The 26,181-nt window shown below is 42.6% G+C and overlaps 1 protein-coding gene across 3 annotated transcripts in view; it reads left to right on the forward strand.

The window, feature by feature from the left end:
• The first annotated feature begins 13,733 nt into the window (after window positions 1–13,733).
• LOC121579744 (septin-4) overlaps window positions 13,734–26,181 on the forward strand; it is a 28,426-nt gene continuing 15,978 nt past the window's right edge. Inside the window, exons 1-10 of one of the 3 annotated variants that reach the window (XM_041894596.2) lie at window positions 13,734–13,839; window positions 14,960–14,986; window positions 20,231–20,238; window positions 20,565–20,804; window positions 21,367–21,463; window positions 21,650–21,736; window positions 21,950–22,073; window positions 22,258–22,392; window positions 22,483–22,600; window positions 23,012–23,113. In XM_041894596.2, the coding sequence (XP_041750530.1) occupies window positions 13,821–13,839; window positions 14,960–14,986; window positions 20,231–20,238; window positions 20,565–20,804; window positions 21,367–21,463; window positions 21,650–21,736; window positions 21,950–22,073; window positions 22,258–22,392; window positions 22,483–22,600; window positions 23,012–23,113 (957 nt within the window). In that variant the 5' untranslated portion in view covers window positions 13,734–13,820. Of the gene's footprint in view, window positions 13,840–14,959; window positions 14,987–15,291; window positions 15,444–20,230; window positions 20,239–20,564; window positions 20,805–21,366; window positions 21,464–21,649; window positions 21,737–21,949; window positions 22,074–22,257; window positions 22,393–22,482; window positions 22,601–23,011; window positions 23,114–26,181 lie in introns of those variants that run through there. The other 2 variants (XM_041894597.2, XM_041894598.2) reach the window with 2 other exon arrangements.

Consider the following 26,181-nt stretch of genomic DNA (forward strand, 5'->3'; position numbering starts at 1 on the left):
CTGATTGTGGACTTCAGGAAACAGCAGAGGGAGCAAACCCCTATCCACATCGCCGGACCGCAGTGGAGAAGGTGGAAAGCTTCAAGTTCCTCGGCGTACACATCACTAACAATCTGAAATGGTCCACCCACACAGACAGTGTGGTGAAAAAGGCGCTCTTCAACCTCAGGAGGCTGAAGAAATTTGGCTTGGAACCAAAAACCCTCACAAACTTTTACAGATGCACAATTGAGAGCTTCCTGTCAGGCTGTATCACTGCCTGGTACAGGAACCGCACCGCCCGCAACCGCAGGGCTCTCCAGAGGGTGGTACAGTCTGCCCAACACATCACCGGGGGCACACTGCCTGCCCTCCAGGACACCTACAGCACCCGATGTCACAGGAAGGCCAAAAAGATCATCAACCACCTGAGCCACTGCCTGTTCACCCCGCTATCATCCAGAAGGCGAGGTCAGTACAGGTGCATCATAGCTGGGACCGAGAGACTGAAAAACAGCTTCTATCGCAAGGCCATCAGACTGTTAAATAGCCATCACTAGCCGGCTACCACCCTGATACTCAACCCTGCACCTTAGAGGCTGCTGCCCTATATACACTGCTCAAAAAAATAAAGGGAACACTTAAACATCACAATGTAACTCCAAGTCAATCACACTTCTGTGAAATCAAACTGTCCACTTAGGAAGCAACACTGATTGACAATACATTTCACATGCTGTTGTGCAAATGGAATAGAAAACAGGTGGAAATTATAGGCAATTAGCAAGACACCCCCAATAAAGGACTGGTTTTGCAGGTGGGGACCACAGACCACTTCTCAGTTCCTATGCTTCCTGGCTGATGTTTTGGTCACTTTTGAATGCTGGCGGTGCTTTCACTCTAGTGGTAGCATGAGACGGAGTCTACAACCCACACAAGTGGCTCAGGTAGTGCAGCTCATCCAGGATGGCACATCAATGCGAGCTGTGGCAAGAAGGTTTGCTGTGTCTGTCAGCGTAGTGTCCAGAGCATGGAGGCGCTACCAGGAGACAGGCCAGTACATCAGGAGACGTGGAGGAGGCTGTAGGAGGGCAACAACCCAGCAGCAGGACTGCTACCTCCGCCTTTGTGCAAGGAGGAGCAGGAGGAGCACTGCCAGAGCCCTGCAAAATGACCTCCAGCAGGCCACAAATGTGCATGTGTCTGCTCAAACGGTCAGAAACAGACTCCATGAGGGTGGTATGAGGGCCCGACGTCCACAGGTGGGGGTTGTGCTTACAGCCCAATGCTCCTAATGCAAGACAATGCTAGACCTCATGTGGCTGGAGTGTGTCAGCAGTTCCTGCAAGAGGAAGGCATTGATGCTATGGACCGCCCGTTCCCCAGACCTGAATCCAATTGAGCACATCTGGGACATCATGTCTCGCTCCATCCACCAACGCCACGTTGCACCACAGACTGTCCAGGAGTTGGCGGATGCTTTAGTCCAGGTCTGGGAGGAGATCCCTCAGGAGACCATCCGCCATCTCATCAGGAGCATGCCCAGGCGTTGTAGGGAGGTCATACAGGCACGTGGAGGCCACACACACTACTGAGCCTCATTTTGACTTGTTTTAAGGACATTACATCAAAGTTGGATCAGCCTGTAGTGTGGTTTTCCACTTTAATTTTGAGGGTGACTCCAAATCCAGACCTCCATGGGTTGATAAATTAGATTTTCATTGATCATTTTTGTGTGATTTTGTTGTCAGCACATTCAACTATGTAAAGACAACAGTATTTAATAAGATTATTTCATTCATTCAGATTTAGGATGTGTTATTTTAGTGTTCCCTTTATTTTTTTGAGCAGTGTACATAGACATAGAATCACTGGCCACTTTAATAATGGAACACTAGTCACTTTAATAATGTCACTTTAATAATGTTTACATACTGCTTTACTCATCTCATTTGCATATACTGTATTCTATTCTACTGTATTTTAGTCAATGCCACTCCGACATTGCTCGTCCTAATATTTATATATTTCTTAATTCCATTCTTTTACTTTTAGATTTGTGGATTGTTAGATACCACTGCACTGTTGGAGCTAGGAACACAAGTATTTCGCTACACCCGCAATAACATCTGCTAAATATGTGTATGTGACCAATAAAATTTGATTGGATTTGATTTAGTAACGTTTGTTACTTACGTTTTACAGTCAGCCAAAACACATTTTCCAAATTGTAAGTCGAAATGGCAGTTTGTTAACTTGCGTAACACAGCATTCACACACTGGTGAACTTCACTTCATGCGTTTCTTTTTTTTGTCATTTAGCATACGCTCTTATCCAGAGTGACTTAAAGGAGCAATTAGGGTTAAGTGCCTTGCTCAAGGGCACAGACAGATTTTTCACCTAGTCGGCTCAGGGATTAGAACCAGCAACCTTTCGGTTACTGGCACAACGCTCTTAACCACTAAGCTACCTGCCGCCCCATATATTTTGTTGTAAAACAGCTAAGTAAAACAATTGTGCATTTTGTGATAAAGGTACCATATATGGCACAGAGGTATATTTATGTAGCCTGAAAAGATTTAGGTACGGAGCCACCACATCTTTGAAAAAGGCCAGCAGCAGTACCATTATTTTACAATTCAGAAGGACTATTTTAAGACAAAGGCTCCAAATTCAGCACAGAACTAGATTTATGGACCCTGAAAATACTTAGATATGGAGCCACCACAGATTTGGCCCATGGCGGCCATGGCATCTTACACAATGGCCACTGTTAGTAATATAATGTTACAGTTCTGAAGGCCTTTTTTTAGATAAATGCACCAAATGTGGCACAGTGGTAGAGTTATGTACCCTGAAAATATTTAGATATGGAGGCGCCACATATTTGGCCCCTGGGGGCTGTGGCAGCTGTCTTACAAAATGCCTTTGACCTAGGGATGTTAACAGTTAACTGTTAACTGAAAAAATATATTTGACGGTCATGCTTATCAGTCTATAGGTTAATTTGCATAATTTATTGGAATTAAATTGGTGTCAGAATTTAACAAATCTCGTCAGTCATAAAACAGGAACAGTTTCTTGGTCGACTATAATTATTATTTTGCCGAAAATAGTAATGTACAGTGAGCTTATAGAGTTAGAAAGCAGCTTGGCCTTTAATTTGTTCCAATTGCGGAACATATTCAGCTGGAATTAGAAAAACAAGTGCGTCATACCTTTGTTCATGAAACAGGTTGAAAGTAAAAGATTGTGTGCCAGGCACAGTTCTGACTGAAACACAGCTTGAGAGAATTGTCCACAGCAATTGTGAACTATTTCAACCTAATGGCTGTGATATTTACCCGGTTACACTGTATTTAGTCTGAATTTGCTCCTGATAGCTTTAGTAGCCATTTGTTTACATTCTCATGTTACTGGTAGGATGTGAACCCCAGTCTCCCGCTCCAGAACCAAACGTCTTAACCAGAGGGACCAAACAAATATTCAGTCTTTGGCCATGGGTGGTTTTAAGTCGCAGGCAGGGCTACTTCATCACCAGAGCGTTTTAACTCACCTCTGCTACACTTATCCTAGAAATGTTTTTCAAAGATTTGGCCTACATGACTGCTTTGTTTCCCTCTGTACTCACTGTAAATAACTGTGTGTTACTGTCAAACCTTTCGGTTTTCAGGAGATTCAGGGCAAGTAGTATAGGCAAGAAATATATTACTTTTAAAAGGCAATTACTTTTTGTAGATTAATGGCTTGTAAAATAGTGGTACAGTCTGCAACCTTCTAGTAAAACGGCTGCCACGGCCCAAATCTGTGTGGGCTCCATATCTACAACTTCCAGGGTCCATAAACGTATCTCTGTTCCAAATTTGGTGCCTTTACCAAAAAAGTGCATTCTGCACTTATTAACAATAACCATCACAATTCCAGTCAAAATAGAAGACTGTAAGAGATACTGTAGCCTACCATTACTATATCCAACCCAACTCCAAATGTTGCCTGTCATTACAGCCATAAAACGCAAGACAGGCTACAGAACTAAACTGCGTTTTACACCTGCATTTGGAGCTGAAAGTCATTCATGTTAGTAGGGATATATCATGTCACATCTCTGGAGTCCAGAGAAAGCTAAATCATATGGCCTCCTTGTAGCAGAGGTTGCAGGATCGGATGGAAAGTGTGCCATCACTTTGGAGGGTAGCCTGCCTGCAGAGTTCTAGTTGCCAGCCTGGTAGCACTTATCTTCCTCACAAATATCATAATAAATTTGCCAGAATATGTTACATTTTCATCCCATAATATTGAAGGCAGTGCAATGTTGCAGCTGCTTATCTTTAGACATTTCGTATTTGTATTTATTATGGATCCCATAATTTTGCTGGACCCCAGGAAGAGTAAGACAGTTATACATTTTTTAAAACATTACAATATCTTCACAACAGATTTCACAACATATTAAGTGTATGCCCTCAGGCCCCTACTCTACTACCACATATCTACAACACAAAATCCATTTGTACGTGTGTGTGTGTGTGTATTGTACATATGTTATCGTGTGTTTGTATGCATGTGTCTGTGGCTTTCTTTGTGTTGCTTCACAGTCCCTGCTGTTCCATAAGGTATATTTTTATCAGTTTTTTAAATCTAATTTTACTGCTTGCATGAGTTACTTGATGTGGAATAGAGTTCCATGTAGTCATGGCTTTATGTAGTACTGTGCGTCTCCCATAGACTGTTCTGGACTTGTGGACTGTGAAGAGACCTCTGGTGGCATATCTTGTGGGGTATGGATGGGTGTCCGAGTTGTGTGCCAGTAGTTCAAACAGACAGCTTGGTGCATTCAACATGTCAATACCTCTCACAAATAAAAGTAGTAATGAAGTCAAGCTCTCCTCCACTTTCAGCCAGGAGAGATAGACATGCATATTATTAATGTTAGCTCTCTGTGTACATCCAAGGGTCAGCCATGCTGCCCTGTTCTGAGCCAATTACAATTTTCCTAAGTCCCTCTTTGTGGCATCTGACCACACGACTGAACAGTAGTCCAGGTGCGACAAAACTAGGGCCTGTAGGACCTGCCTTGTTGATAGTGCTGTTAAGAATGCAGAGCAACGCTTTATTATGGACAGACTTCTCCCCATCCTAGCTACTGTTGTATCAATATGTTTTGACCATGACAGTTTACAATCCAGGGTTACTCCAAGCAGTTTAGTCTCCTCAACTTGCATCTATAATAATAATGGCGCTGTTTGTAACTTATTATTTTACTTATTGTGTACATAATGTTGCTGCTACCGTCTCTTATGACCGAAAATAATTACTCACCTCGCACTGGACAAAGATTTTTTCTTTAACGAGTCCGACGCGAAGTATATAATGCTTTCTCGGAAACGGGCCCAAATCCCTGTCATTTGCGTGAAGAAAAGACGGAGGAAAAGGGGGCGGAAGTCGGGCTGCCTTCTGAGAATTTGTAGGCCTTCTACCATCCGTTCTATTGGCCAACGTGCAATCATTGGAAAACAAAATGGATGATCTAATATCAAGAATATCCTACCAACGGGACATTAAAAACTGTAATATCTTATGTTTCACTGAGTCAGATGACACGGATGCTACACTATAGGACTGTTTTGCTAGCACAGAATGGAATATGTTCTGGGATTCATCCAATGACATTGAGGAGTATACCACCTCAATCATCAGCTTCATCAATAAGTGCATCGATGTCGTCATCCCCACAGTGACCGTACGTACATATCCCAACCAGAAGCCATGGATTAAAGGCAACATCCGCATCGAGCTAAAGGCTAGTGCTGCTGCTTTCAAGGAGCGGCACACTAATCCGGATGCTTATAAGAAATCCCACTACGCCCTCAGACTAACCATCAAACAGGCAAAGCGTCAATACAAGATTAAGATTGAATCCTACTACACCGGCTCTGACGCTCGTCGGATGTGGCAGGGCTTGAAAACTATTACGGACTACAAAGGGAAACCCAGCCGCGAGCTGCCCAGTGACGCGAGCCTACCAGATGAGCTAAATGCCTTTTACGCTTGCTTCGAGCCAAGCAACACTGAAGCATGCATGAGAGCACCAGCTGTTCTGGACGCTCTCTGTAGACAACGTGTGCAAGACCTTTAAACAGGTCAACATTTACAAAGCTGCGGGGCGAGACGGATTACCAGGACGTGTACTCAAAGCATGCACGGGCCAACTGGCAAGTGTCTTCACTGACATTTTCAACCTCTCCCTGAACGAGTCTGTAATACCTACATGTTTCAAGCAGACCACCATAGTCCCTGTGCCCAAGGAAGCGAAGGTAACCTGCCTAAATGATTACCGCCCCGTAGCACTCACGTCGGTAGCCATGAAGTGCTTTGAAAGGCTGGTCATGGCTCACATCAACAGCATCATCCCGGATACCCTAGACCCACACCAATTCGCATATCGCCCCAAAAGATCCACAAATGACGCAATCTCAAATCGCACTCCACACTGCCCTTTCCCACCTGGACAAAAGGAACACCTATGTGAGGATGCTGTTCATTGACTACAGCTCAGTGTTCAACACCATAGTGCCCACAAAGCTCATCACTCAGCTAAGGACCCTGGGACTAAACACCTCCCTCTGCAACTGGATCCTGGACTTCCTGACGGGCCGCTCCAAGGTGGTAAGGGTAGACATCAACATATCTGCCACACTGATCCTCAACATTGGGGCCCCTCAGGGGTGCGTGCTTAGTCCCCTCCTGTACTCCCTGTTCACCCACGACTGCGTGGCCAAACACGACTACAACACTATCATTAAGTTTGCTGACGACACAACAGTGGTAGGCCTGATCACTGACAACGATTAGACAGCCTATAGGGAGGTCAGAGACCTGGCAGTGTGGTGCCAGGACAACAAGCTCTCCCTCAATGTGAGCAAGACAAAGGAGCTGATTATGGACTACAGGAAAAGGCAAGCCGAACAGGCCCCCATTAACATCGACGGGGCTGTAGTGGAGCGGGTCGAGAGTTTCAAGTTCCTTGGTGTCCACATCACCAACAAACTATCATGGTCCAAACACTGTCGTGAAGAGGGCACGACTACACCTTTCCCCCTCAGGAGACTGAAAAGATTTGGCATGGGTCCCCAGATCCTCAAAAAGTTATACAGCTGCACCATCGAGAGCATCCTGACCGGTTGCATCACCGTCTGGTATGGCAACTGCTCGGCATCTGACCATAAGGCGCTACAGAGGGTAGTGCGTACGGCCCAGTACATCACTGGGGCCAAGCTTCCTGCCATCCAGGACCTATATACTAGGCGGTGTCAGAGGAAAGGCCAAAAAATTGTCAAAGACTCCAGTCACCCAAGTCATAGACTGTTCTCTCTGCTACCGAACGGAAAGTGGTACCGGAGCGCCAAATCTAGGACCAAAAGGCTCCTTAACAGCTTCTACCCCCAAGCCAGAAGACTGCTGAACAATTAATCAAATGGCCACGCAGACTATTTACATTGACCTCCCCCACTCCATTTGTTTTTACACTGCTGCCACCCACTGTCTATTATCTATGTATAGTCACTTTACCCCTACCTACATGTACAAATTACCTCGACTAACCTGTACCCCCGCACATTGACTTGGTACCGGTACCCCCTGTATATAGCCTCGTTTTTGTTATTTTATTGTGTTACTTTTTTTAGTTTTTTTTTACTTTAGTTTATTTCGTAAATACTCTTTCTTGAACTGCATTGTTGGTTAAGGGCTTGTAAGTAAGCATTTCAAGGTAAGGTCTACACCTGTTGTATGTGACAAATAAAGTTTTATTTTATTTTATTTGAATTTCCACATTATTTATTACAAGATTTAGTTGAGGTTTAGGATTTAGCGAATGATTTGTCCCAGATACAATGCTTTTAGTTTTTGAAATATTTAGGAGTAACTTATTCCTTGCCACTCATTTTTTAAACTAACTGCAGCTCTTTGTTAAGTGTTGCAGTCATTTCAGTCACTGTGGTATCTGACGTGTATAGTGTTGAGTCATCCACCTACATAGACACACTGGCTTTACTCATTAGTAAAGATTGAAAAAAGTAAGGGGCCTAGACAGCTACCCTGGAGAACACAATTTTTTCCAAAAGTTTACTTAGGGTTGGTAACAGGCTGATATGTCGGCTATTTGAGCCAGTAAAGGGGGCTTTACTATTCTTAGGTAGGGAAATAACTTTTGCTTCCCTCCAGGCCTGAGGGCACACACTTTCTAGAAGGCTTAAATTGAAGATATGGCAAATAGGATTGGCAACATCGTTCGCTATTATCCTCAGTAATTTTCCATCCAGATTGTTAGACCCAGGTGGCTTACAATACTTTTTTCACCTGTTCCACACTTACTTTACTGAATTCAAAATTACAATGCTTGTCTTTATAATTTGGTCAGATAGACTTGGGTGTGTAGTGTCAGCTTTTGTTGCTGGCATGTCATGCCTAAGTTTGCTAATCTTGCCAATGAAAAAATTATTAAAGTAGTTGGCAATATCAGTGGGTTTTCTAATGAATGAGCCATCTGATTCAATAAATGGTGGAGCAGAGTTTGCCTTTTTGCCCAGAATTTCATTTAAGGTGCTCGAAAGCATTTTATTATCATTCTTTATGTCATTTATCTTTGTTTCATATTGTAGTCTTCATAGTGTAGCCTTCTTCTTTTTATTCAGTTTAGTCACATTATTTCCCAATTTGCAGTTCGTTTGCCAATCAGTTGTACAGCCAGACCTATTTGCCATTTATTTTGCCTCATCCCTCTCAACCATAAAATTGTTCAATTCCTCATCATCCACAGGGATTTAACAGTTTTTACAGTCATTTTCTTAATGGGTGCATGCTTATTAGTAACTGGGATAATTTCATAAATGTGTCAAGTGCAGCGTCTAGTTGCTCGTCATTACACACCACGGACCAACAAATATTCTTTACATCAACAACATAGGTATCACTACAAAACGTATTGTATGACCTCTTATACACAACATTAGGCCCAGCCTTTGGAACTTTGGTTTTCCTAGATATAGCTACTATATTGCGTTCACTACATCTGATTGATTTGGATACTGCTTTCAAACAAATTTCTGCAGCATTAGTAAAGATGTGATCAATACATGTTGATGATTTCATTCCTGTGCTGTTTGTAACTACCCTGGTAGGTTGATTGATAACCTGAACAAGGTTGCAGGCACTAGTTACAGTTTGAAGCTTTTTCTTGAGTGGGCAGCCTGATGAAGACCAGTCGATATTTAAATCACCCAGAAAATATACCTCTCTATTGATATCACATACATTATCAAGCATTTCACACATTATCCAGATACTGACTGTTAGCACTTGGTGGTCTATAGCAGCTTCCCAACAGAATGAGCATTAGGTGAGGCAGATAAACCTGTAGCCATATTACTTCAACAGCTTTACAGGAATGTGGTTCTGAGCATAAACAGCCACACCTCCACCTTTGGCATTTGTCTTTTCTGTAGATCTTATAACCATGTATTGCTACCACTGTATCATGAAAGGTATTATCTAGGTGAGTTTCAGAGATTGTCAGAATATGAATGGCATCTGTTACTAGAACATTTTTGATTTCTTAAGCTACACCCCTTTTTCTCCCCAATTTCGTGATATCCAATTGGTAGTTACGGTCTTGTCCCATCGCTGCAACTCCCCTACGGACTCGGGAGAGGCAAAGGTCGAGAGCCATGTGTTCTCCGAAACACAACCCTGCCAAGCTGCACTGCTTCTTGACACACTGCTCGCTTAACCCGGAAGCCAGCAGGACCAATGTGTTGCAGGAAACAACGTCCAGCTGGCGACCGAAGTCAGCTTGCAGGAGCCTGGCCCGCCACAAGGAGTCGCTAGAGCGCAATGGGACAAGGAAATCCGGGCCGGCCAAACCCTCCCCTAACCCGGACGCTGGGACAATTGTGCACTGCCTCATGGGTCTCCCAGTCACTGCCGGCTGTGACACAGCCCAGGGTCTCTAGTGACGCCTCAAACACTGCGATGCAGTGCCTTAGACCGCTGCGCCACTCGGGAGGGCGTAACGTGGGCTATCTTCAACACTTTTCTGGGATGCTTGATTGCTTTTCTTGCTTTACTGGGAAGCTTAGCAGAGGTAGACATGCTCGGTTTATGTATGTTAGTGCAGGCTGAGCTGCACACAGTGGACTTCCAGCTAGGGCACACCACCTCAGTGCTAAAAGTATCACTCTGGTTCATAGGCATATGATTACTGCATACAATATATGTAGGCTCAGCAGAGGCATTCAGGGCAGTAAGAGGGACATAAATTAGGTTACTTTCATTGTGTCTTCCAACGCCCCTGGGATAATGTACATTTGCTGAAGTATTATGACAACTCAGCGACACTATGGTAGGGATTAAATGAGCTGGACTTTGATAAGTCATTTTCTCAACGCAGCCTTATAACGCTGTGAAAGGATCCAGGAACCCAAATGATTTGGGTGGATCCATCCTCCTTAAAATATAGCCAGTAGCCACCCAAACTATGCCTATTTGAAATATGAAAATGATCATGAGTCAGTAGTAGATTGCTAAACTGTATTTGATATGGATGATAAACGTAGTCCTACTCAATTTTTGCTAGGCAAAACTGGAGGGAACTAAACAAGTTTTTTCTGTTCACTAATCTGGATATGCGCGCCAGCCTTTGCGCGCCAATGCTGATGACTGGACATTGACATTGATCAACAATCAAGACGAGTAGCGCAGCTTTTCAGTTCTGAAGCATAGATATGAATTTAATGACGTCCTGCGAGCAATGGGTTCAGAACAACAACAAAAAATGTATAGGGCAAATGGGCAAGTGCTCTGCACCTGTAGAGCCCTATCTGTGCATGTGCCTGAGAAGATTCAATATTTTAAGATTTGTTTTAATAAACGACCGCCATGAGACCTGAAACGACGTCTGGTTTGAGTCAGTTGGGAAGACGTTAGGTAAAATATATCTTAAGCTGGTCATATTTTGGTCATATGACGTCACGACCAGAATATACCCCTAATAAGACGTCAAAATGACGTTGTGTGCCTGTTGGGTTGTTGTCTATGATGTCGATCATGACGTCATTGACGTGACAGTGGACAATGACGTTAATGGGGTTGAACCAAATGAGGATGTGGCTGATGAAAGTCTAGTTATACTAGACCATAGTTACGCAGCTGCGCTTTCTAAAGGTTATGTTGAGACTGATCACTCCAACATTGTGGCACCGGATCACTCCTACAATGCGTCATCTTCAAGAACAATGAAGCGGAAAATGGAAGCATGCCGTACAAAGTTGAAAATGCAGTGGCAGGAGACCAGCCGATTGAAGAGAAATGTTTCTTCTTTGTCATGTCACATAGGAGCTCAAAGAGAAACTACCGATCTCAACAGACTGCGCAGAACTGATGAAGACCTGCAATGGCGTACCAAGGGAAGTCATGTCCAGGTTACAACAACAGGGTTTCAGGGTGGTAAATAGAAGTTGTTGTGGTGACTGTGGCTCCTCCCACCCCTCCCAAACTCTCTGCAAGCCCATCCATTGTCTGGTGCTACTCTGATGCTAATGTAAGATTGTGTGTCTTATTAAGTTATATTTTTCCCTGACACACACACTCTGTCTACATAGCCTGCAGCATTGGCAGAATGCATTGGCCGAGGAAGAAGCCCTGCAGAGGGAAGATTTTTTCCATACTTTCTTCTTCATTGGCTTGAGTGTGATTTACCGTTTGTGTTCACATGCTACTTACCTGAGATCCTCCTGTGTGTTCCAGTCTCCTGACGCCCGAAGCAACCCTGCTAATTTTCAAATTCCTTAATTAGCTTGAGTGTGAAAGCTGACGTTGTTAATCGCATGCCATTTATCCAATTTCACTTACAGTGGGGAGAACAAGTATTTGATACACTGCCGATTTTGCAGGTTTTCCTACTTACAAAGCATGTAGAGGTCTGTAATTTTTAAAGTACGATCTTCGTCCCCATGTGCAGCTGCAAACTGTAGTCTGTTTTTTTTATGGCGGTTTTGGAGCAGTAGCTTCTTCCTTGCTGAGCGGCCTTTCAGGTTATGTCGATATAGGACTCGTTTTACTGTGGATATAGATACTTTTGTACCTGTTTCCTCCAGCATCTTCACAATGTCCTTTGCTGTTGTTCTGGGATTGATTTGCACTTTTCGCACCAAAGCACGTTCATCTCTAGGAGACAGAACGCGTCTCCTTCCTGAGCGGTATGATGGCTGCGTGGTCCCATGGTGTTTATACTTGCGTAGTATTGTTTGTACAGATTAACGTGGTACCTTGAGGCGTTTGGAAATTGCTCCCAAGGATGAACCAGACTTGTGGAGGTCTACAATGTTTTTTCTGAGGTCTTGGCTGATTTCTTTTGATTTTCCCATGATGTCAAGCAAAGAGGCACTGAGTTTGAAGGTAGGCCTTGAAATACATCCACAGGTACACCTCCAATTGACTCAAATGATGTCAATTAGCCTATCAGAAGCTTCTTAAGCCATGACATCTTTTTCTGGAATTTTCCAAGCTGTTTAAAGGCACAGTCAACTTAGTGTATGTAAACTTATGACCCACCGGAATTGTGATACAGTGAATTATAAGTGAAATAATCTGTCTGTAAACAATTATTGGAAAAATTACTTGTGTCATGCACAAAGTACATGTCCTAACCGACTTGCCAAAACTATAGTTTGTTAACAAGAAATTTGTGGAGTGGTTGAAAAACAAGTTTTAATGACTCCAACCTAAGTGTATGTAAACTTCCGACTTCAACTTGATATACTAAGCGGTGTCAGAGGAAGGCCCACAAATTGTCAAAAGCTCCAGTCACCCAAGTCATAGACTGTTCTCTCTGCTACTGTATGGCAAGCGGTACCGGAGTGCCAAGTCTAGGTCCAAAAGGCTCCTTAACAGCTTTTAACCCCCAAGCAATAAGACTGCTGAACAATTAATCAAATGGCCACCCAGACTATTTGCATTGACCCACCCCCCCTCCCCTCCCCTCCCCTCCCCTATGTTTTTACACTGCTGCTACTCGCTGTTTATTATCTATGCATAGTCACTTTACCCCTACCTACATGTACAAATTACCTCCTGTACCCCTGCACATTGACTCGGTACAGGTACCCCCTGTATATAGCCTTTTATTGTTATTTTATTGTGTTACTTATTTTTTGTTTGAACAAAATTACTTCAGTTCATTTAGTAAATATTTTCTTAACTCTATTTTCTTAAAACTGCATTGTTGGTTAAGGGCTTGTAAAGTAAGCATTTTACGGTAAGGTCTACACCTGTTGTATTCAGTGCATGTGACAAATACAATTGGATTTGGTTTGATTCACTAAACTGTAAATTGCTTTGGATGAAAATGTCTGCCAAGTGACATTGAAATTGTTGTAAAACTATATTTTGTCAAATACTTTAATAAAGGGGTAATTGAGGAATACTTCTGCCTCCTGTTGGTCTGTGAGTTCTTATTTATTGATTGTAGTTGAAATTGAAAGACACATGTAAGCCTTTATCATTGCAATGCTTGTAAAATCCACCCCTTACACTAGAATAACTCATTATATGATATAATAAGAGTATTCTACCCTGTAATGTTATGGTTCGTTACAATATATGTATATATGTATCTTGGAGCCACTGACACGTCATCGAGAGCGCGGATTTTAGTAGTTGTCTGTTTATCTATCTATGTTGATGCCAGAACGCCTTGGGTACATAGCCAACTTTCAAATTTACCGATTCTAACCGTTGAGAACCTAGCTATCTAACGTAGCTAGCTAACGACAACAGAAATACAATGTACAACGATGAACAAGGTAAACACAAATTGTAGATAAAAAACGAGGCTATAATAAGCCAGCCACATCAATATCTACTAAGATACCGCCTTTATTTTCACAGTATACATAAAATAAGCTACTTACGGTCTCCAGCTAGGTTGCGTTGATGTGTTTTTTTTATAACGGGCTAAAAACAGCTTCGATTCAATGCTACAGTCAGAATATTACCTAGGCAGCCACCCTGGTCTCATATAGACTAGACGTAACATAGTAAAAGTAAATCCGGGATGGCAAATGAGGATGATTTGTTAGGTTTGATATGGTTAGCTACATAAAACAGACGCGAACGTCTAGCTACCCAAAGGTTGCGTGTTCGAATCTCATCACAGACAACTTTAGCATTTTAGCTAGCTAATTAGCAACTTTTCAACTACTTATTACATTTTTACTACTTTGCAACTACTTAAAATGTTAGCTAACCTTGACCCTTTTAGCAAACCCTTCCCCAAACCTTAATAACCATTTAACATAGCTCATAACTTAACCCTAACGTAGCCACCTAGCTGTTAGCCATAACAAATTAGAATTTGTAACATATCATACTTTTAGCAAATTCAAATAACATTTTATTGGTCACATACACATATTTTGCAGATGTTATTGCGGGTGTAGCGAAATGCTTGTGTTCCTAGCTCCAACAGTACAGTAGTGTCTAACAATTCACAACAATACACACAAATCTAAAAGTAAAAGAATGGAATTAAGAAATATATAAATATTAGGACGAGCAATGTCTGAGTGGCATTGACTAGAATTCATAACATATTGTACGTTTTTTCAAGTTCTTAAAAATTGTAATTTCTAACATATTATACTAAATGGGTGATGGACATCCACAAATGAATACATACCATACGAAACGTAACATATCATACTATGTTTGAGTTTCTTGGATTTACTTGAAGAATAATACGAAATGTTCTGAGACCAGGTTGAGGTAGCTAGCAACTAGCAAATAAATCATGGTGTGACTTTGATGTTGTTCAGAGATAAGTTGGACATGGGTTATTTATTCATGCCATGGCATTATGCCATCTGAGTTGGTTACAAAGCTAGCTTTTATTAGCTAAAACCCTTCAACATTTTTCCACTCCAGGCACACAGACAGAAGAAGGCCTTCCAGGTAGGCTAGTCTAAGAAGTCTTATATTTGCAGGTGTCCATGTCTGTGTACATAGCTACATGACGTTAGTTACAGCGTGGTGAGGGTGAATTAAATTCTTCAACATCTTGCTAGCTAGTTATCAAGCCCGTGATCATGACTCTCAGTTTCATTACATTACACATAAGAGTAATTGGATGAAGGCATCTTCTGTAAGGGGGAGTTTAATTAAGAGCCCCAATTCTAGGTCTGAACATTAATACGCATCGCTTGCGGTATGGTTTTGGAAGCATAAGGACCGTATCTTTCATATCCGCAATATCTCCATGTTACAGCGCGTGTTTACGGAAGACCTAGTGCTAATTAGCTATCTAGAATGCCCTGAACACCTGTGTAAGGGAAGAAGGCTACCAAAACGTGTTCTCATTGAAAAATACTTTCGGCTGCAACTGTGATAAAGCTGGTTAAAACACTGTACAGTAAGTGTATATTTTGCATTTGTGAAGTTATTTTGATGAGGTATTAAAGTAAAGGGCTTTATGTTTCTAGAACCCTATATCGCGATTGAGAATCGATTCACATTTAGATGGAGTTTTTGGCTGCCAGAGCCAGTCTACCTCGGTAAATAACATGTAAGGTCCTTGGACCTTATGGAGTAACGGTAGGCTCTTTAAGAGTACATCTTGGGCTAGCTAGTTGAAGCAAAAGTACTTTCTACAAATTCTAGCTAGCTAGCAACATTAGCAAAACTAGCTGCACAGGCACATTGGCTACCTAGCAACATGACATAATTTCTGGACATATAATTAGGAATTATAAACTGTATGACAAAACATTATATTTTTAATGCTCTAATTACGCTGGCAACCAGTTTATAAAAGCAATAAGGCACCTCAGGGGTTTGTGATATATGGCCAATATACCATGGCTAAGGGCTGTGCTCAGGCACTCCACGTTGCGAACAGCCCTTAGCCGTGGTATATTGGCCATATACCACACCTCCTCTGGCCTTATTGCTTAATTAGAATAATAGAATGGACATGAACCTTCTTATGATAGGATAAAGGTCAGCCATTTTGGTCAGGGAGTTGGTCAACCATGGTTTGCCAGTGCTGTGATAAGATATTTTGTAAAATAATGATTTAGAATAATTTATCTGCACTGTATGTTTGTTAGCTAGCTAGCCAGCCAGTTTTAGAGGAGTGATTATATTCATTTTTCAAATTAACTGCCAATATGCCAACATTCTATTCAAACAATGCAGTCAATCTACAGCCATAAACTGGCTGAAATCAGTTGAGGATAGGACGAAGACAAGTTGTAATTGCAACAAGTACTGACATTGTATCATATAATAGCACTCACAGCTTTCCAAGAAAACTCAAATTTAAATGTTTACATACACTACCAGTCAAAAGTTTGGACACACCTACTCATTCAAGGGTTTTTCTTTATTTTTACTATTTTTTACATTGTAGAATAATAGTGGAGACATCAAAACTATGAAATAACACATACGAAATCATGTAGTAAACCAAAAAGCGTTAAACAAATCAAAGTGTATTTTATATTTGAGAATCTTCAAATAGCTACCCTTTGCCTTGACGACAGCTTTGCACACTCTTGGCATTCTCTCAACCAGCTTCACCTGGAATGCTTTTCCAACAGTCTTGAAGGAGTTTCCACATATGCTGAGGACTTGTTGGCTGCGTTTCCTTCACTCTGCGGTCCGACTCATCCCAAACCATCTCAATTGGGTTGAGGTCGGGGGATTGTGGAGGCCAGGTCATCTGATGCAGCACTCCATCACTCTCCTTCTTGGTAAAATAGCCCTTACACAGCCTGGAGGTGTGTTGGATCATTGTCCTGTTGAAAAACAAATGATAGTCCCACTAAGCACATACCAGATGGGATGGCGTATCGCTGTAGAATGCTGTGGTACCCATGCTGGTTAAGTGTGCCTTGAATTCTAAATAAATCACAGAAAGTGTCACCAGCAAAGGACCCCCACACCATAACACCTCCTCCTCCATGCTTTACAGTGGGAAATACACATGTGGAGATCATCCGTTCACCCACACCGCGTCTCACAAAGACACGGCAGTTGGAACCAAAAATCTCAAATTTGGACTCCAGACCAAAGGACACATTTCCACCGGTCTAATGTCCATTGCTCGTGTTTCTTGGCCCAAGCAGGTCTCTTCTTCTTATTGGTGTCCTTTAGTAGTGGTTTCTTTGCAGCAATTTGACCATGAAGGACTGATTCACACAGTCCCCTCTGAACAGTTGATGTTGAGATGTGTCTGTTACTTGAACTCTGTGAAGCATTTATTTGGGCTGCAATTTCTGAGGCTGGTAACTCTAATGAACTTATCCTCTGCAGCAGAGTTAACTCTGGGTCTTCCGTTCCTGTCGCGGTCCTCATGAGAGCCAGTTTCATCATAGCGCTTGATGGTTTTTGCGACTGCAGTTGAAGAAACTTTCAAAGTTCTTGAAATGTTCTGTATTGACTGACCTTCATGTCTTAAAGTAATGATGGACTTATTTGAGCTGTTCTTGCCATAATATGGATTTGGTATTTTACCCCACCACCTTGTCACAACACAACTGATTGGCTCAAACGCATTAAGAAGGAAAGAAATTCCACAAATTAACTTTTTTGGTTACTACATGATTCCATATGTGTTATTTAATAGTTTTGATGTCTTCACTATTATTCTACAATGTAGAAAATAGTAAAAATAAAGAAAAACCCTGGAATGAGTAGGTGTGTCCAAACTTTTGACTGGTACTGTATATTTTAGAGGGTATTTATACAGAAAATTGGTATACAACATATTACATTATATTAGGTTGACAATAATTCTATTACAACATTTCTGATACACTATATGACCAAAGGTATGTGGACACTTGCTCCTCGAATGTCTCATTCCAAAATCATGGGCATTAATATGGAGTTGGTCCCCCCTTTGCTTCTATAACAGCCGCCACTCTTCTGGGAAGGCTTTCCACTAGATGTTGGAACATTGCTGCGGGTACTTGCTTCCATTCAGCCACAAGCATTAGTGAAGTCGGGCACTGATGTTGGGCGATTAGGCCTGGCTCGCAGTCGGTGTTCCAATTCATCCCAAAGATGTTTGACGGGGTTGAGGTCAGGGCTCTGGACCTTGCTTTGTGCGTGGGGGCATTGTCATGCTGAAACAGGAAAGGGCCTTCCCCAAACTGTTGCTACAAAGTTGGAAACAGAGAATCGTCTAGAATGTCATTGTATGCTGTAGCATTAAGATTTCGCTTCACTGGAACTAAGGGGCCTAGGCCTGAACCATAAAAAACAGCCCCAGACCATTATTCCTCCTCCACCAAACTTTACAGTTGGCACTATGCATTGGAGCAGGTAGTGTTCTCCTGGCATCTGCCAAACCCAGATTTGTCCGTCGGACTGCCAGATGGTGAAGCGTGATTCATCACTCCAGAGAATGCGTTTCCACTGCTGCAGAGTCCGATGGCAGTGAGCTTTACACCACTCCAGCCGACGCTTGGCATTGCGCCTGGTGATCTTAGGTTTGTGTACGGCTGCTCGGCCATGGAAACCCATTTCATGAAGCTCCCGATGAGTAGTTATTGTGCTGACGTTGCTTCCAGAGGCAGTTTGGAACTCGGTAGTGAGTGTTGCAACCGAGGACAGACTATTTTTACGCGCTTCAGCACTCGGCAGTCCCGTTCTGTGAGCTTGAGTGGCCTACCACTTTGCGGCTGAGCCGTTGATGCTCCTAGACGTTTCCACTTCACAGCACTTACAGTTGACCGGGGCAGCTCTAGCAGGGCAGAAATTTGACCAACTGACTTGTTGGAAAGGTGGTATCCTATGACAGTGCCACGCTGAAAGTCACTGAGCTCTTCAGTACGGGGCATTCTACTGCCAATGTTTGTCTATGGCGATTGCATGGCTGTGTGCGCGATTGTGTACACCTGTCAGCAACAGGTGTGGCTGAAATGGACGAATCCACTAATTTGAAGGAGTGTCCAACTACTTTTGTATATATAGTGTATATCACATGCCTTTTATTTTATTTTCCTGCGTAAGTAAAATCAGAATTATGACTAATATGTCTGCCATTTTCACCCCATTCTGGAACTTTGAGGGTTCATGGCATAGCTCCTCTAGCAATTTAATAGGATCTCTGTTTCTGGAGGCAGTGGAAACACAATTCGAGCTAGCCCACCAAGGCCAGCCCAACCTGGGTTGACTTCAAAGTGCCAATGTTTGTGCCAACTAAGTTAGACAAAAGTTTGTCTAACTTAGTTGCTAGTAGTTGTTAGCCGGTGGTATCAAGAGTGCAGTTTGAATGCACTGATTAATCATAACAAGGCTCTACAGTGCTACCATTTTGGGGGCATATGCTCCTAAATATTTTACTGTGCTACCTGGAATTTGTATTTGGTGCCCCTAGAAAAAAAATCACCCATGTAATAATTGTTGGAATGATTTCTTCACTGTCCCGCAGCCACAGTATTATGCAAATATGTGGTGTCACAGAAATAAAGGAAAAGGGAGTGCTTCAAAAGTAGTAGGATTCATAGGCCCAATCTCAATCTTAAAAATCTATTTTTTCTGGTCCTCCTAAACCCTGTAATTTGTAATTGCTGGCAATTCATATCATTAAAGGGACTAGCTGCAGTTACTACATCACTTTTTGGACTTCAAATGAATTATATAAACCCATTGATTATTGAAGAATATCACTTTTAAATGCCCCATGAGCTTAGTTTAACTGTCGTACCCCTTCAGAAGCCAAAATATCAGCTTGTTTTTCCAAGGTTTGTAAACAGACACTGTATAGCCTCAAAACATGGTTCAAACTATAATTTTGATATCATGGATGCATCCATCTGTCTATGAATTTGAGTGTGGTTACATTTCTCTAGCCGCATCCCTCAACCTTTTACAGAAACAGTGGCCCCGAGAATACTTTTATTGTTTCAACTGCGGATTGCCGCTTTAATACCTCAAATAGTTGTCACGTAGAGCCCTGCATAATCAAAAGAAATATAGCTTATTGCTGTCTGTCAGATACTCACACATTGCTTGGCTGCAATTTAGGCCTTTTGATGTTATGTTCAACAGGTATAGACTAGCCTATAATATAACAGGAAGATTCTGCCCTCTGGTGTTGAAATTGTACTGACACCATCCTGGTCCCCCCTCTCTTTGTGATCCTGAATGTCTCTCTCCCCTCTGCCACCATTCCTGCACTGCCTTCAGATGGAGAGGTATGTAGGATGCACAGAAAGCAGTTAAAACCGTATCGAAAAGATATGAAAAGTAATTGGTGCTATCACTATGCCATGCCCATGATGATGAAGTGTCATCAGATTTGTATTTTCTCCATATGTAAGCTATTGTAAACCCTACACTGAGACATACAGTAGCACAAACCACACCTTTTTTAATCAGGAATCTATCCCCCTCCTTCGCTCCTTCTCCTCCTCTCCCCCTCTCTACTTCTCCTCCTTCCTCTTCTCCCCTCCCTCTCCTCTCACTCTCGTCCTCCTCTCCCTCCTCCCCCTCTCTCCTCTCTGTCCTCTGTTCTGTCTAGTTCTCCAGCCTGACTATAGATGAAACAGGGAACTTGAGTCTGGAGAGTTTCCTCAGGGAGTTTCCCCAGGACAGTTACAGCTGTCCCTCCCACCAGAGCACAGGGTCGATGTCCAGAAACTTCTGTTACTCCTCCCCTCTCCCGGAACACCGCTACCTGGCCACACCCTCCAGCTGGACCTCTGACCGCCCCCCACGACCCAAGAGCCCCTGGGGCTGCCTAGACCCCTACACCACTGAGGTAATGTAGCTACGGCCTAAAGCCTAATTGATTCCTTGTGCAAGTACACACAAAGACCCAATTTGCTTCGCAAAATGGCAGCCCTGTGTAGTTGCGTCGAGCTACAAGTTGCGGGGCTGCACATATCTGCATATATTTGCTATGCAAGTACGCAGAACAGCCATTTTGTGTAGTTAATTGTGTTCTTGCGTTGCGTACTTGCGTAAGTTCACAATTAGGCTTTATGCACAGGGAGAGAGCCCTAGTATTAAGAGCCCACATTGGCTACTGTGCTGAGTTGTTGATGGAGTTAGATTTTGCAGGTGAAAATCCAAAAACCTAGAGCATGTCAGATTTCAAGAGTCAAAGGTGAAACGTGATATACAGTCTGTGAAAACAGGCAGCTTTCAGGGCTTTCTCATGATGTCATCATAACTATTTACAATGTCTCTGTTGATTGAGCTGCAGATATGATATTTTATGGATGCAGGGAGTACAGTATATTCTCTTTTATATGAGTAGTGAGTTACAGTATAATCTGTGTTTTGTCTTGGCTTTATTGGCATGTGGTTAACCCCTGCAGGACCAGGACAGGGAGTATGTGGGCTTTGCTACTCTACCCAACCAGGTACACAGGAAGTCAGTGAAGAAGGGATTTGAGTTCACTCTGATGGTGGTTGGTGAGGACAAGGGAAGGGCTGTCAGGGAGTCGTAGTTTATTCAATCATGACAATGTTTCCACTGCTAAGTTAGAAGTATTTAGCAAGGATATGATCAGGGTTTGAGGCTAAGCAGGGTCTCTCGCTCTCTCTCTACCGCCCTCATTCTCTTCATCATTCTCTCCCTCCCTCCCTCTGTTTCTCTAGGAGAGTCTGGTCTGGGTAAATCTACACTAGTCAACAGTCTGTTCCTCACAGACCTCTACAAGGACAGGAAGGTGCTGAATGCAGAGGGTGAGAGAGTGTGATTTCTCAATGGGTCCATTACTTATACTATTGTTCTTCTGTAACATCAAGTTGTATCCTGTGGAATGGTTTGTCTCTACTGTACCTACCCAACCCTGATCTACAAGATTGCTTTTATACAACCTCTGATCTTCTGTTTATGCATGCGTGCGTGTGTGTGTGTGTGTGTGTGTGTGCGCGCGCATCTTGTGTGTTGTCCAGAGAGACTGGCTCAGACTGTGGGCATCACTAAGAACACAGTGTGCATCGAAGAAAAGGGAGTGAAACTCAAACTCAACATAGTGGACACACAAGGCTATGGAGATACCATCAACAGTACAGACAGGTATATAGGTATTCACATGTACATGTAGAGTCATAAAGACGCTAAATAGTAATAAGCTTAGCCTAGTCTCAAAATGACGTGGTGTGCTCATGAAAAAGTCCTCCCCGGAGCCATTGTGTGTGTCAAGGGAGCTGTACTTACTCACACTTCTGTCCCGTCTGTTTGTGTGTGTGTCCTGCTGTAGCTATAAGTGTGTGTCAGACTACATTGACTGTCAGTTTGAGCAGTACCGCAGGGATGAAATCGGTCTGGACAGAAAGAACATCCAGGATAACAGAGTCCACTGCTGCCTCTACTTCATCTCTCCCTTCGGACACGGGTACCAGACTACATACACACGCACACACTCATACTACACACACTCAACCTATACAAACGTTACACACTGTGTGTCTGTGTGTGTCGTCAGTCTGCGGCCGTTGGATGTAGAGTGTATGAGGGCTCTGCAGGACAAGGTCAACATCATCCCTGTTGTGGCCAAATCTGATGGTCTCACTTATGATGAGGTCAAGAAGAAGAAGATCAGGGTGAATAAGAGAGAGTGACATGATGTCTCTCACGCTAACTAGGGTCTGGAAAACTATCACCTTTCCCACCAGTTGTCTATTTCACTGTGCAGATATTTTACCTTTTATTACAAATTTCCACACCAAAATAGAGGCCAGAGGTTTACGTGTGTGCAGCTTAACCCCCTCCCTCTTCCTATTCCCCTCTGTCTCCCCCCTCTCACCCTCGCCCCCCCTCTCCCCCTCTCTCTCGCTTCCACTCTCCCTCCCCCTTTCTTGCCTTCTATCTCCCCTCTCTCCCCACCCTCTCTCTCCCTCTATCTCTCCCCCCCCTTCCCCCTATCCCGCTCCCCTCTCCCTTGCATTCTCCCTCCCTTTTTGTCTCTCTACCTCACTCTCCCCCTCCCTCCCCCCTCTCCCTCCCCAATACAGATCCTAAGTGAGATAGATAAGTACAGGTTAAAAATCTACCAGTTCCCAGACTGTGACTCTGATGAGGATGAGGAGTTCAGGAGGCAGGACATGGAGCTCAAGGTGAAAACAGACAGACAGACGGATGATGATGATGACAATAATACGTTTGTATCTATGGATGACGGGGCTGTCAGTCAGTCAGCTCCTCTAGAGCTACAGCAGCTATGTCAGCAAAATTATGTTGGGTCCATTTGAATTCAATCACTTTTTGACAGCACCCCCTTTGATTTGAACAAAACCTTCCATACATATTTGCCCATTGTAAAAGTGCTCAGAAAGTGACTTTTTGGACCTGAATGCCAAAACATTCAAGAGATAAAGGTGCTCAAAGTTGGCCCATTTTGCGTCCCCCACCATACAATCCATGTCTTCATCATTGGAAAAGATAAATGGTTGAGATTGATATAATTGAAAAGCTTCCAAACAAGGTTGTAAAACTATTTTATAATTTCTTTAAAAAATATAGAGGAAAGTGGAAGGAGGAGAAAGTAAGGAAGTTGTCTGTTGGCCCTGCATTAAATACCATAATTGGTTCAAGAAAATTGTGATGAATAAAAAAGTATTCCAGTTTAATTTTAGGACCAAAAAATTGACAGCCGTGCCATATAGATTGCAAAATATAGATTTTTGACTTATCGATTCCATGGCACAGGGTTTATGAACTGATACGCAAAACGACGCCGGATTCAAAACGTAGAATTGTTCAATTTAAATTATTATACAAAATTCTTGCAACCAATAGAATGTTATTAATATGGGGGATAGAACCTTCCCAGCTGCGAAGAGACAGAATCATTAGATCATTTGTTTTGGTACTGTCCATAGGTAGCTTGTTTTTGGTCACAGGTCCAGGAATGGCTGAAGAATTGCAATATTTACCTGGAGCTAACCCTGCAGATACAGTGGGGAAATAAAGTATTTAGTCAGCCACCAATTGTGCAAGTTCTCCCACTTAAAAAGATGAGAGAGGCCTGTAATTTTCATCATAGGTACACGTCAACTATGACAGACAAATTGAGGAAAAAAAATCCAGAAAATCACATTGTAGGATTTTTTATGAATTTATTTGCAAATTATGGTGGAAAATAAGTATTTGGTCACCTACAAACAAGCAAGATTTCTGGTTCTCACAGACCTGTAACTTCTTCTTTAAGAGGCTCCTCTGTCCTCCACTCGTTACCTGTATTAATGGCACCTGTTTGAACTTGTTATCAGTATAAAAGACACCTGTCCACAACCTCAAACAGTCACACTCCAAACTCCACTATGGCCAAGACCAAAGAGCTGTCAAAGGACACCAGAAACAAAATTGTAGACCTGCACCAGGCTGGGAAGACTGAATCTGCAATAGGTAAGCAGCTTGGTTTGAAGAAATTAACTGTGGGAGCAATTATTAGGAAATGGAAGACATACAAGACCACTGATAATCTCCCTCGATCTGGGGCTCCACGCAAGATCTCACCCTGTGGGGTCAAAATGATCACAAGAACGGTGAGCAAAAATCCCAGAACCACACGGGGGGACCTAGTGAATGACCTGCAGAGAGCTGGGACCAAAGTAACAAAGCCTACCATCAGTAACACACTACGCCGCCAGGGACTCAAATCCTGCAGTGGCAGACGTGTCCCCCTGCTTAAGCCAGTACATGTCCAGGCCCGTCTGAAGTTTGCTAGAGTGCATTTGGATGATCAAGAAGATGATTGGGAGAATGTCATATGGTCAGATGAAACCAAAATAGAACTTTTTGGTAAAAACTCAACTCGTCGTGTTTGGAGGACAAAAAATGCTGAGTTGCATCCAAAGAACACCATACCTACTGTGAAGCATGGGGGTGGAAACATCATGCTTTGGGGCTGTTTTTCTGCAAAGGGACCAGGACGACTGATCCGTGTAAAGGAAAGAATGAATGGGGCCATGTATCGTGAGATTTTGAGTGAAAACCTCCTTCCATCAGCAAGGGCATTGAAGATGAAACGTGGCTGGGTCTTTCAGCATGACAATGATCCCAAACACACCGCCCGGGCAACGAAGGAGTGGCTTCGTAAGAAGCATTTCAAGGTCCTGGAGTGGCCTAGCCAGTCTCCAGATCTCAACCCCATAGAAAATCTTTGGAGGGAGTTGAAAGTCTGTGTTGCCCAGCGACAGCCCCAAAACATCACTGCTCTAGAGGAGATCTGCATGGAGGAATGGGCCAAAATACCAGCAACAGTGTGTGAAAACCTTGTGAAGACTTACAGAAAACGTTTGACCTGTGTCATTGCCAACAAAGGGTATGTAACAAAGTATTGAGAAACATTTGTTATTGACCAAATACTTATTTTCCACCATAATTTGCAAATAAATTCATAAGAAATCCTACAATGTGATTTTCTGGATTTTTTTTCTCATTTTGTCTGTCATAGTTGACGTGTACCTATGATGAAAATTACAGGCCTCTTTCATCTTTTTAAGTGGGAGAACTTGCACAATTGGTGGCTGACTAAAAACTTTTTTCCCCCACTGTAGCACTACTGGGTGATCTGAAAAGTCATAGTCAATCGACCAATAATATAATAATACTTTTAGCAAAAATGTTTATTTTCAATTTACAATCTGTAGAAACAATGAGAATAGAAAGGTTCAGAACTTTTGTGAAGCATCACAGCACAGTTGAAAAATATATGGCAAATAGAAATCCAATATGGATGGTGTTAAGAGATAAATGGGAGGGGTTGAATGGAGCTGAAGGTTGGGACTAATAACAACAAGATAACTAATGTAAAACATACTTCGAAACGTTTGACCCAAGTTAAACAATTTAAAGGCAATGTTACCAAATACTAATTGAGTGTATGTAAACTTCTGACCCACTGTGAATGTGATGAAAGAAATAAAAGCTGAAATAAATCATTCTCTCTACTATTATTCTGACATTTCACATTCTTAAAATAAAGTGGTGATCCTAACTGACCCAAGACAGGGAATTGTTACTAGGATTAAATGTCAGGAATTGTGAAAAACGGAGTTTAAATGTATTTGGCTAAGGTGTATGTAAACTTACGACTTCAACTCTACATACATACAGTACCAGTCAAAGTTTGGACACACCTACTCATTCCAGGGTTTTTCTTTATTTTTACTATTTTCTA

Source organism: Coregonus clupeaformis, chromosome 13, assembly GCF_020615455.1.
Source record: "Coregonus clupeaformis isolate EN_2021a chromosome 13, ASM2061545v1, whole genome shotgun sequence".
Lineage (NCBI taxonomy): Eukaryota > Metazoa > Chordata > Actinopteri > Salmoniformes > Salmonidae > Coregonus > Coregonus clupeaformis.